The sequence below is a fragment of the Halichoeres trimaculatus genome, unplaced genomic scaffold (genome assembly GCF_033239565.1).
Source record: "Halichoeres trimaculatus isolate MK-OKI-2021-1 unplaced genomic scaffold, fHalTri1.1 fHalTri1_scaffold_1, whole genome shotgun sequence".
NCBI lineage: Eukaryota > Metazoa > Chordata > Actinopteri > Labriformes > Labridae > Halichoeres > Halichoeres trimaculatus.
Genome location: NW_027437179.1, coordinates 14816347 through 14829505, shown reverse-complemented (window position 1 = coordinate 14829505; position 13159 = coordinate 14816347). Strand labels below are relative to the sequence as shown.

Genomic DNA, 13159 nt, shown 5'->3' with positions numbered 1-13159 from the left:
AAGAGCCATTTTGCCACAGCTCAGCTAGGTTAAAGTCATTCAAGATCAACAAAATCTACTTTATCTTCACAATAAGGACACAAAAGTGTATAAAATTCTAAAATCAAGTGAATAATTATCTAAGAGATTGTGTTAATAAAATTTTACATGCAAATCATTCGTTAAAACATTTGCAAATACTTTTAAAAATGTGCAAAAATTTACCAAATTCAAACATTTTTTTAATTCTAAAAATTTTGCAAAATAATTAAAAAAATATCATTTTAAAAAATGCTAAAAAAAAATTAAAAATGAAATCGAAATAATTAGCAAAAATATTCAGAAATCTAAAAAAATGAAATTTGCAAATATTTCAAAACTGCAAAATCTTCAAAAAAATTTGATTTTTTATTTTAAGTTGGAAAAAATTTAAAAACAAAAATGAAATAAAAAAAATTGCAAAAACAAATAAAAAAAATCACATAAATTAATCTTTATTGTAATCTTTTTTTAAAGCTACAAGGAGCCACTGCAAAGGATTTAAAGAGCCGCATGAGGCTCCAGAGCCACAGGTTGATGACCCCTGGACTACAGTGTCAGCTAAATATGGCTTAGTCTGTGGCGCTGATGGAGCATGGCGTGCATGTAGTATAAGTGAATTGGGGGTCAGTTTGGATGAAACGCGTAAAGGTAACCTTTTAATGTTTTGTTTTTTTTACGTATTATTTAAAGTTAGTCTTTATTTTGCTGTGGCTTAACATCTTCATGTACTGACGTTTCATTTTAATTGTGTTGTAGACTGTACAAAACAACAAATGTTCATTTTTTCTTATTCTGTTTTACTCAGTTACTGCAATGCTAGTGCTAGTGTTACTGCTGCTAATACAAGTATACTGGTGTAGCTTGTGTGAGCATGCTTCCCCTCCAAAGTCACTGGTGTTTTAGGCAGAGAGTGAGCTGCAGAACAAGTGGTTCAGGCTGATGTAACTGACTGTCCTTTTCAAAACCACGCAGGCACCTGTCAAATGGCACTGGGAGTGTTGCTCCAAATTCATGCAGCATATATCAGAATTCTGACTGAACTGAGTGAGAATTTTCAGTCAAACCTGCATAAATAGCCAGAATGACAGACAGCTTATAAACATTCAGGCTAACACAACCCCTGAAATGGACACACTGTGCACACCCAATCGGCTCTTTGGTGTAATCATGGAGTGTGATAAACTCACCCTCTGTTGGTGACGATGGCTTTCTTCAGATGAATGTAGCTGGCTGGGAAAACCCCCTGAAGAGACACAGACAGAGACAGACATGATGGGTTAGAAACAAAACAATAAAGATATACCAGAAATAAAGTAACCTGCCCCATGTTCAGAAACCTGAGTAGTGTGAAACCTTATCGTTGAGGTCTTCACAACAATTTGCATAAGTGAGAAGTAAAATATTTTCAGCACAAATTATGTTTTTTTAGAAATGAAAGCGGTTGTTTTTTTATTAAACAACAGAGGATCACGCACCTTATACAGATGTAATTAATGGATATAAAGTAACAATGCTGGATATTCCAACTAAATATGTTTAGATTTTCAAACCTCTACATATCCACACATTATAGACATCCCTGAAACTGTCTGTACACTCATCACAATGGTGTGTTTAAAAAAAAAAAGGAAGAGATCTTCATGAGACTTGCTGATAGGACAAGTTCATCACACAGCTGGCCAAAAGTGTGTTAAAAGCTCTGTCTGACAGATCAACCTCAAAACAATGGGAATTATTTACTTATGACAAAAGTAACACCAGGAGACACCTGATCATAAGTTGTGTCACATAAATCCTCAGAAGTGTCAACATCCATCTCAGGCAGTTAGTACAGATGTGAGACCAGCTTGAGGAGTTACAGGACAAAAAAAAAAAAAAAAACATCTCTGATTGAGAAAAGAGCAGCCTTATCCTGTCCTGCGATCCAGACAGTGACAGTAGAGCTGGAGAAAACATCTCTTGTTTACTACTGTCTACAAAAGTTACTTCAACCATAAGAGGAAGTGATCCCCATTTTTCAGTTTACCACGATGAATTCTTGACTCTGTGTTGGTACAAACTTTTAAAGTAGTCCAAGCTTCACAGAGATGCTACAGCCCATTAGCTTCCCCAGCTATGCCACTTTTAAATCACTTTATTTCCTCCTGTTAAGTTGCAAAACACCAGATGTGTTGGCTGTGTTCGCTGCAGGTCTCTGACAAGCCAATCAGCGTCTCTGCAGCAGGCGGAGCTCCTGGTGCGTCCACATGCTGGGTACCTCTGTGCACTCTTTTACTATTTAAGTGTAGAAGTTAGCCCCTCTCCTGCAGAGGTGGATATGAATACCTCAAATGGAGCTGTTTTCTGAAGTCTGTCCTCTTTATCTTATAAATTAAACCCAATATGCTGACTCAAACATGTAAGTAATTAGGCTGTGGTGTTATGAATCCATGTTCTTTAAGCGAGCAGGGAGATGTGAGGGTAAAAAAAAAAAAAGAAATGTTGAATTAGCAAAGTGGGTCTACAGAGGGAGACTTCATTACTGGAGGGATTTCATTTATATATTCTGCTGCATGTTTTAGAGAGGAGAGGAGAGAAGAGGAGAGGAGGAAGCAGAGCAGACTGAGACTATTTTAAGGATTGGACGTCTGTGTTTGTGTGCATGAGCTTTGCAAAAAAGCATCCTTGTGTACACTTCTGTAGGCTACATGTTTGTGTGTGTGTAAGCATCCTGTTTATGTGCTTGCTCTGTTGTCAGACAGCCTTCATGTTCATGCCGAATCATAAAGTATAACAGTTTCTCTCCTGTCAGAGCTCAGCTTAAAGTTTCCTGTGGAGAACGTCCCTCTGTCCCATCATAAATAATTACCCTGCTGAATGTAAAGCAGTTGCCTCCTGTCAACACATTCTGCTCCACCTGTCAGAGGACCTCCTGTGCTGACATTATACAGGGGAGAAATCTTTTGTTCAGGTCTGCCTGTTCCCTTGTAAGAAGACAAAAAATGACACTACAGACATGGAGACGAATAAAGACAGGAAGAAATGAGAACGATGGGGACAAAGAGGAACAGACGGGCTTTGTTGACTTTATAACAGCTTTAAACAAGTGTAGGAAGATCTCTGTGTGCAGGAAGGTTCTCAAACCTCATGTTGGGGTCCTGCGTCCTGATTGGCTTTGAAAACTTGCTCATGCACATTATCTCTCACATAACAGTGTAACAGGGTTTTTCCTACCAGTGCTCAACTACCAACAACAACCTCACCAAACAAAGCAAACCTAACCTCACTCTTCATTTTAATAAAAAAAGACTATTAAGTTTGAACAGACCACTGAAGAATTAATCTAAAGGCTGATTTATGCTTGATGCTTCTATGGGGTCCATGCAGCTGCGTGCAGATGAATGATGTCATTTTCGCACCTACACCCCCTCTCTCACTCCCTTTCACATCGAAAAGTTCTAACCTGCCAGACAGAAATGTGCGGACAAGATGGCGGAAGAAAGGTATCTCCTGGTGGTGGAAGTGCAGAAATACAGGAATCTGTATCACTCTTCGCACAGAGATCACCACAGGTGCATCTCAAAGCTCCAAAGTTTCATCCTTCCTTCCTCCACTTGCGTCGTTCTTTTGCGTCTTAGCCCCTCCCACCAGAGATGCATGGGAGAGATGCGAGGAAATGAAGAGAGGAGAGAGGATGGGGGAGATTGGTTTTTAGAGCAATGGGACATCCTCTCCTTCGGAGCGTCACATGAAGCGACATGTTTCAGTGATGACGGCATCAGCTGATCACCTCTGGATCATCTGTCAGTCAGCTCTAACAGCTGTTTGTGTGTCTGACTGCACATGTGCGCAGTAATAACTCTGATCAAACAGAAACAGTCACAAGATTTGTCTGTTCCTTTAACCTGTTAAACACACATTACCATGAAGAAAACCTGCTCTCTGTTTATTCTGTGTGCTGTTTGGAAGCGCATGAATCACTTTTCCAGTAAAATGCGTCATTGTAAGATTATTTATGAATTATTTATCCTTAATCTTGAGCCCATCAGATCGTGAACTCTGAAGCTTATTAAAATAACCCACCTTATTGTGTCTCAGGAAGATATTATTTTTCAGTCAGTTTTCTGTATTAATCCTCTGTTATATTGATTTGATGATGGTTGTGTTCAGTGTTTTGTGCTTTAAACTCAAAGTGAACACTTTATTACCAGATTTATGATCAGTTTCTGAACGATCCTCTGTACCTGTTTTCAGCTCGTCTTTCCTCTCATTAAACTCTGTTGTGTGTGTTTGTGAAGTTTTATGTAAAGCCTGAGCCGCTGCAGCGTCCAATCAGAGAGTGATATTCCATATGGTGGCGTGTCTGTCAGTGAAAAGACTTCTGCAAAGCCGGCTCTCGTGTCTCCTTGATCATCGCTCCTCTGATCAGTCTCCTCCATCCTCTCTCCTCTGAGCACAATTATCGCTTTGGGACAGTCTTCAAAATGGCGACTGGGAAAGTACTTCCGGTGTCGTGGAGGAGATGGGATGGAGGAAGCACAAAGTTAACGCATTAAAACGCACCACGTGATTACCCAGTGGTAAACAATTCATGGCGTGAAATTGCGGCCAGTCTATGTTGTTGAGAAGACAAGGCCAAACTTCTTTAGTACTCTAGTTTAGTACTCTGGTAGACTTATGTTTGTGATACACCCTCCTTGCAGTTTGGGTATGGACACCAATGGACGCCATGCAGGGTGTTAAAAAGCATAAAAGCCTCACACATTCTCTCCTAGGGATCTTGTGCACCTCATGTCCCCACATCACGTTCGCACAGAAAGCGCAACACAACAAAAAGGAATCTGTTTCTTCAAGAAAAAAAGGACAGAAACTTTGCCAAGAAAGTGTCGTAAAAGATATTACGTGGTTCTACATGCGGCAATTGGATTTATGCTCTCCTGGGAAAACTTGACCCAACAACAGAAAGTGTTAATTAGCATTCACAAATATCTCTTTTTTTATTATCACTTTTTATTTATTAAAACTTTATTTAACTAGAGAAAAAACAATGAGATCAGAATTTCTGTTACAAGAGGATTTTGGCGAAAGTGATGAAGTAGAGGACAGGTGCTGCCCACAACAGAGATGTCCATAATCATCATAATTACGATTACCGCAGTAGTTTTATAATTCCACCCCAGTTTAGTTTCAAACAGAAGTGCCTGTGTGGCATCTGAGAGGCCAGATGTAGAGTAAGTAACACAATCACACAATCACAAAATCACACAAACATCTGCATGCACACACAACACACACATACAGCATCTTGTTCCTGTCTGCCTGGTTATTTGTGACAATGAATGGCTGTTAACAGTTCAGTTCACTCTGAACCCCTCAGGCTCTCCTCTGTGATGCTACTGGATCAGCGTGTGTGTGAGTGTGTGTGTGTGTGTGTGTGTGTGTGTGTGTGTGTGTGTGTGTGTGTGTGTGTGTGTGGGCAGTAGGTCGTCACAGTGTTGTGTTGTTCCTTATTTAGCTGATGGTGTTGAAGCGAGAGTTTGTTCAAAAGGTCAGCCCGTTGCAGCAAAAGAAGGAAGAGGAGGATGGATCCAGAAGGAGACAACAATAAACTCATAGAGGACGAAAAAAAGGAAGAAAGAGACAAAGATGTTATAAAATATACAGAGGAGCAAGGCTGAGTGAACAGCCGAGGAACAGGCGGGACGAGGCTGCACTAAAAATGTCATCCACCCACAAATAATCCAGTCCCTCCCTCTGGACCAGTCGGCTGCTAATACAGTGCGTCACCTTGGTCTGACCTGTGTTTAAAGTGCCTTCAAGGGAGCAATTACTGCCACACACCTGAGATAAGGTGAAGCTCAACACAGAGTCAAAGAAGAGGAGGACACGATGGGTGTAAGGGATGGAGAGACGGCCAAACCAGAGGTTAAAAGAGGCACAGAATCACTTCCTTTTCTCTGTCTGTTACCGTGTTACTTCTCACAGATGTTAAACAAATCACAATACATCCGATTGTTTGTGTCCCACAATTGTTCAGGAGATGAATATTAATAATGATTTATACTCCACCCGCACAGAAAGCTTCCATTGTCCTTATGAGTGTCTGAGTGATTGTGTGTAAATCTGCATCAAACAATGTTGGCTCATATTCTCTTTAATAATGTGTTTTTGTCAGTGTCCAGCAGGGTGAGGGGGATGGTTAGTGACCTCATTTACAGGATTTCTTGGATTAAGCTGTTCAGGGTTTAAAAAAAAACAGACTTTATACAATAAACTTAAAGAACTTAGTCTTGACTTATTCAGATACAAATAACACCCATTCTTTGATGCCCACAAACAGCACCTTGTGTTTCAATAATTCAAATTTGTTTTACCGAATAAGCAGCACTTTGATGGGACTAGCTGGTGACCAAATAAAGAATCTGAGTCCTAAGACATTACAAAACTGTAGTGCATGACTAATCGAATGTATACATTGCAATTTGACACAATTTGATTGCAACCATTTACTGCATCTATAGACCAATCCTGAGAACCTCGCGAGGTGACGAGCCGCCATTACTGCGGTGGAAAACGCTCCTTAACTAGCGTATGTTTAAATCAGAGCGGTCAGACGAATTAACCAAAACCATAATATTTCTGCTTTACCATCGTAATATAACCATGCTAGGAAGATCGAGAGGAATGTGTGCAGTTTTAGGCTGCCATAACAGCAGTGGAAAACTACAGCTTTTGAAAAAAATGAGTGTTTTCAGCACAAGCCTTTGCTTTGGGCGGAGTGTCTGTAACTGTACTTTCCATTGCAGTTACGGTAGATTACCACAAGATGGTACCCAGTAATCAGCCACACGGTGTAAATTAATGAAAAATGATAATTAAATACTTAATATTTTCCTATATATTAGTTCATAGTTGTTGTTTTTATTTTATATGAAGAATTTTCTTTGTGCGGATACCAGGTAGCGATTATCCTGCTTGTTCCCAAGCAGCACATGGCTAATTGAATATTCATGAGCTAAATACATGACCTAGCTGGTTAGCATGTGCAGGCTCACAGCACTAAGACGTAACTTCAGCTCATCTGATGGAGAAATAAACAACAAAAGGACAGCAGTTAACTATCAAAGACCGGAAGACCGCAGTTAACTTTCAACAAACGGAGGACATCACTTAACTTTTCCAGAACCAGATGACCTTTTTTTCTTTTGATGGCGAGGAAATCAGGACGGCTGGATGTCAAAGTTTAAGGTGAACAGCGGTTGCAGCTGGATTTATCAGACTGTGAGGACTTAAGTCATCAATGGGTGAGCAACATAGTTCATTCAAAGTTTTGCGACATCCTGCAGAGTGTTTGTTGGTGCTTTGTGTTGTGGAAAATGTAGCTGTGAGCTGCTCATGATAGCAAAGAAGCTAAGAAGCTAACTGGGGGTTTACTGAAGGTACTGATTGTTTACTGTGTGAAATGCTTTAAAAGGTAAACAAGAGGCAGCTAGTCATACTTGTGACTTTTTCTATCCAACTTGAAAGCAAATAGATGGAGAAGTGACTTTTTTCCCGTCACTTTCGAGATCCCGTAGTGTAGTTAAAGACGAGCTGCAGTGCTATAACACGATCGTCAGTTCAGGTTGAAGTTGGGTTCGGGTTTTTCTTCTCTTTAACTCAGCTAGAATTTTGTAGGACCACTAAAATGTGGCTTCACCTTTGCTCTTGTAAGACATGATACTAGATGAGCGTTCGTGTTTCAGGCTGTTTTGTTGCTGTCAAAGGCTGGTTATAACCGCAATTGGTATGAGTGAATTCTGGAGGTTGGTCGCAGATAGAGTCAAGCGTGAACTCTGGACCTTAATTCACATTTTTTACGTTATTTTTTAGATAAATATTTGACATGGGCAAAATCCTTTATCTGTAAAACATAACTTAAGCCTTATGGCCCTCTGATTTCAGTACTCTTGTGGTTCTGCAACGTTTTTTATTACCAACATCTCTATCGCTCTCGCAGTCAGCGGGTGGTAGTAGATACCGCTGTTCCACCGCATTAATGGCGACCGGCCATGATGGCAGCGCCCGCAAATTAGCCGTAGGATTAGTCTATAGAGGTAAATTATGTTTTTCAGCAGGAGGAGGCAGGGTCTGGTGGAGCTTGTAAATCAAAATCCTGCTCCTAAACTACTGTGGGTGAGAGCAGTGTGTTCTTTGGATGAGAGATCAGCATGGATATGAGGAGAGGATGTGTGATGACGGAGACACAGCAAGATGTAGCAAGTCTGAAAAGTTCAGGCAGCTGACGCTCGAACTGAGCGGCACGATTGTGAAAAAAGACAACAGAGATCACAGAGAGGATTAAAAGAATGAAGCACCTGAGACGAACATGATCAAAAAAAAAAGAACGATTTGTCTGTTTTCTGGATCAAAAACAGGAAGAGAGACAAAAGAATAGAGTCTACTCTTCTTACGTAGTTTTGGTGTTTACACGGTTTTAGAAAACATTATTTGGGTCTTGAAAGATCATTCAAGATACTCTGAAAACTGCTGGCAGCCAATGAGTTAATCTTGCATTAATCTTGCGTTAATCTTTATACCCCCTTAATTTGTGGTGTAATTAATTAATCTAATCAACGCATTAAAGTGACAGCCCTAATTCATTGATTTTTTTATTTATGTTTCTCATTATTCTCATTAATGAGATTATTCTTACATCTGGATGTTTTGAGATCCCGTCTTATAACCAAATGTGACTTGGCCTTCTCATTTAGAGCCTGAGATCGTGCAACTCTCTGCCATCAAAAATGGGACAGTGCACATCTTAAGCTTCCTACTAATCCTATATCTTTTCTGAATCCGTAGGCAATATGTCCGTCTTCTAATGTCTTGTCTTGTATCTCCTACTGTGTCTTTTAATTTTGCTGCATTTTGTTGTGATACTTCGCGAGTGCTCCCTTGACAGAGAGCAGACAGCACTCACTAAAGTGGCAGGGGGTTGAGAGATTGAGAAACATGGTGACTAGAGATAAGTAGCGCAAAAAAAGGAGCTCAGTTAAAGACCATGTTTTCTGCTTTCCCACTGTCTATTTATTTATTTATGTTGTAGTAATCTCTGAACCTGTTTGCAAACTGCTCACAATGCTCCATTCTCTACTTCCCTAACTTGTTCATAAAACATCCGAAGGGGGGGCCTCAAACACCAAGGTCTGCCCATAGCTCTGCTATAGACAGGCCTGTAGAGGGCTGGCCAATCAAAGGGAAAGAGGTTTGTGAAGCGTGAAGGCTCCAAGGGACAGCAGCTAAAACAAGTTGCTCCAGACAAAGTCTAAAAAAAGGTTTTCTAAAACACTAGTCTTAGGAAAAGAGTTTTTTTTTGAGCTATAAACCCTGTAAAATTAGTAGGGAAGCACCAAAAGGACAGGATAAAGATTAAAAAAGGCACAAAAACCCCTCTTTAAAGAAACAACTCAAAGTTTTGCCTTGTTGTGTAGAATCTGGTTGTTGTTTCATGAATCTGTTAGTATGTGCTGTGTTGGTCGTCTTGATGCTTTCCACACACAATAAAGATATAAAAGTGTCAAATCTGCCTAAACTTCCTCACGTGTTGGCTTTCTCATCTCTGTTAAGATTCTTAAACTCTTCAAGTGAGGCCCACCTGTTCGTGCTTCAGAGAACAGGGTTTAATAGCATACACCTCACTCTCTGCCTACATGACTCACTGCAGTTTGCACTTTATCCTAGAAGTTAGACCAGAAACTGAAGCATTAGAAGTAGAGTTTTACTTCAGTTGCATGTGATCAGATGTGAAAAGAACATAAAGTTACAGCTCGGAGTGAGACACAGTCCTTACCTCCACTCACACAGACAGTAGGTGGAGAACACTTAGTCATGGTAAAGGCCACATCGTATGAAAAACGCTTTAAATATCACTACACTGAGTTAATGCACTTCTGAGCTCTGATTTGAGCTCACAGATATCACAGAGTGCACAGGGGTCATGATAAAACATCAGGACACTGCATCAGCTTAATGTACACGTTTGACTCTCTGTGGCTCATTACACCCTTGTTTCACGAGACCTTTGACCTCAGTGGGAGGAATGATCGGCTCATCCATAAAAAAACACACATGGAGGTCAGTGTGTCAAGTGCTGCAGAGGATGTTTCTACATGAATTAAACTCCACTGTGTGTACTCCCCTCTTTTTCACACTTAAGGACAAAAGACGGAAGTACAATCATGTTTTGTTTATGCTAAAGCTAATGATAGCCAAAATGTTTACGTGCCTAATTCATGTGAATAACTCCTGTTTTTTGTGACGGTAATTTTACAAGAGGGAAAAGTTTCCTCTAGCGACACTCAGGTCTGTTGTTATCCAACAAGGTATGGTGTAAGGAAGCTGTCAAAAAGGACGTATGTAAGGGATAATGTAGAGCGAACCGGTCACTATAGAGAAATAAACACCGACAGGGTGATGCAGGACCCCGACGCGAAGCGGAGGGGTCCTGCATCACCCTGAAGGGGTTTATTTCTCTATAGTGACCGGCTCGCTCTACATTATCCCGCTTATTACACGGCTACTCACTAAAAAAATCAAAAATTTGACATCAAATGCTCATCTAAATATGATTTTATTGATTCACAAAAGTTGTCATTGCATCCGCTTGAAAAAATAGTCCGTTCCTTCTTACGGTTAAAACAGTAACGGAAAGCAACGGTAACTCTGAAGCGAAGATTAGCTTATTTATAATTCACATTAAACTGAACGTTTCCATTGATGGTGACGTGGGACAAGGTGAATGGGACATCTTTGGGAATATTGATGCTGACGTCTCTGTCCTCATTCATGTCCATATTTCCTCCCTGCTGTGGCCCTGCAGCTGGCATACCTATAGAAATAGTTTTTCACCGTTACAACTGCTCTCAATATTATCTCATCACTAACGCTTTAAGAGAGGCACTCACCCGATCTGCTGCTGCTGCCAGAATTAGAGGACAGGATCTTGCTCCACTTTTCCCGATCTGTACTGGTCGGAGCCCAGTAGCTTCTCAGACTGCTCTCACATCTGTGCCCTGTCACAGACATGATCTCCCTACTTGCCAGACCTGCCTGAGAGAGGAGGTGGACAGCTGTGCTCCTCAAGCTGTGATTTGTGTATCTCTTAGAAAGCCCGGCTGCCTGGCTGATTTGGGGTAACATTTTCCCGAGGTAATTGTGCCCCATGGGTTCACGAGAGTACCATACTGCTTGCCTTTTTAGTAGCTGTTGGTCCTTTCTTAGTGGATGAAGGTAAAACGCTTTAGCGTCGGGAGGGCAAAGGGATAGATATTTCTTGAAACTGGCAACGGGGCAGTTTGGATTGTCAGGCTCAGCAAAGATGCATCCTCTGTAATTTTCTTTGCATGGATCTTTGGCATCTTTGTGTTTTTTTGTCTCAGCGTTGTGGGTGAGAGAAATATACTCGTTACCATGCTCGTCCTCTTTCACAATGAAAGAGTCTCTTGTGAGGTCTCGATTGCCTTCTCTCCCCCGTCTTGCGAGGTGCAGCTGTACATCAAACCACACTTTTCGGACCAGTCCGACCGCTGTGTGTGGGGACAACGCCTCTGAGCACCTGAGGAGCTGCAAATCTGTTGCTGAGATGGGAGGGTGATGCTGGCTGACGTCTTTCCCGTTTTTACGGAGGGTTTTAATGACTGATTTAAATACCCCGTTGCTGGACTTGAAAGTAGCACAGTTCATAATATCAAATTTTGAGAAATTTCGGGATATCCCAGCCCTAATTGCAATGTAACTGGCAACTGAGTAGGTGTTGCCGCTGGAGTTTTGAACTGATGCATAAAATGATCGCAGCACCTGGTTGAGGCTTTCTGCGGAATAACCGTCAAAGTTTGTTGACATTTTCTTTTCAATTAGCCAGTCTTTAAACACATTCATGGCCCATGCCGTGTTTCGTTTAGTATTGACTTCGTGTCTGTCTTCCTCAATCTTGTCAATTTCGGTGTCATCTAATTCCTTGTGTCTTTTCACCTCTCTTTCTTTCTCTTCGCTGGTTTCCTCTCTTCTTCTTTTCTTTAGCGGTGACTGGTCAGCCATCAACCATGAATCCAACGTTTCGCCTTCTCCAAATATATTAAAAGTGATTTTGGGAAAATATTCCATTTTTGATGGAGCAACGGGAAACAACAGAAAATTAAAGATGTCTTGCCGCAGGTATAAACGTTCGGCGGATTGATACATATGACGTGATTCGCCCGAGTAGTTCAGAAGCGTCCTTTGTGGTCCGCTATTCAGAATAACAGACCGTAGAATGTTGTAATTGACCAATCAGGATCGAGCATTTGACAATGCCGTGTAATAAGTGTAATTAATGATTCGTCAAAAAAGACGTATGCGTAATTAATGATTCGTATTTTTAATTTCAAAAATTTCTGTGTCAATAAAGTTATTTCACACAAAAATCTGCTGTCATATACGTACGTCTCTGAAACTGGGTTTAGGTTACAGTTGTTTTTATACCAGTGCAAAGTCTTATGAATACAACTCTACTTTCTACGACTACGAATTCGTCCCTATGAATACGAATCCAAGATTACAAGTACGAATTGAAAAGTGCTGAAATGACGTCACTGAGGTCAAAGGTCGCAGGAAAAGCAATTGATCTCCTCTAACCGCGCATGCCCAAGCCACGGAGGTAAACATGGAGCGGAACATGGACGGAGACAGCCTCCCGGGTGCCTCCAGCTCCAGAGAAACACAACAGGTAAAGTTTATCATAACGTTTAGATTGTAAATATAGGTATTTTAGAGTCACAAACGTATTGCTTTAACAAGCAAGCTAAAGACTCGTCGTGTCTGCAAGAGATTGCGGGGCGGGAGACGTGGATCATTCAGCCCAGAGAGGTTACTGTGGAGAAAAGGGAGTTTGTACTCTCCATGTAACAACTAAAAAGTCATTTATCACATATCACAACTAGTCCAAGCTGGTTAAATGAGGCAAAAATTATACCAGCATAGATCTCTTCGACAAACAAAGGCAGCGGTTTAACAGTCACAAGAGAGATATGCGATAAATGACTTTTTATATATTTTATATTTCAGTATCTATCTCACAGAAAGAACCTTAAGAAAAAAATAGTCACTGAGTCTAAAAGTTACCAAAAGTGCAACTAAATCA

The 13159-nt window shown here is 40.8% G+C and overlaps 1 protein-coding gene across 3 annotated transcripts in view; it reads right to left on the bottom strand.

Annotated features, from left to right (window-relative positions):
• LOC141798023 (dedicator of cytokinesis protein 3-like) overlaps positions 1-13159 on the bottom strand; it is a 272445-nt gene that overhangs the window by 119013 nt on the left and 140273 nt on the right. For all 3 annotated transcript variants that reach the window (XM_074679790.1, XM_074679799.1, XM_074679807.1), the window contains exon 4: positions 1209-1264. In XM_074679790.1, coding sequence (XP_074535891.1) covers positions 1209-1264 — 56 coding nt within the window. The remainder of the gene's footprint in view (positions 1-1208; positions 1265-13159) is intronic.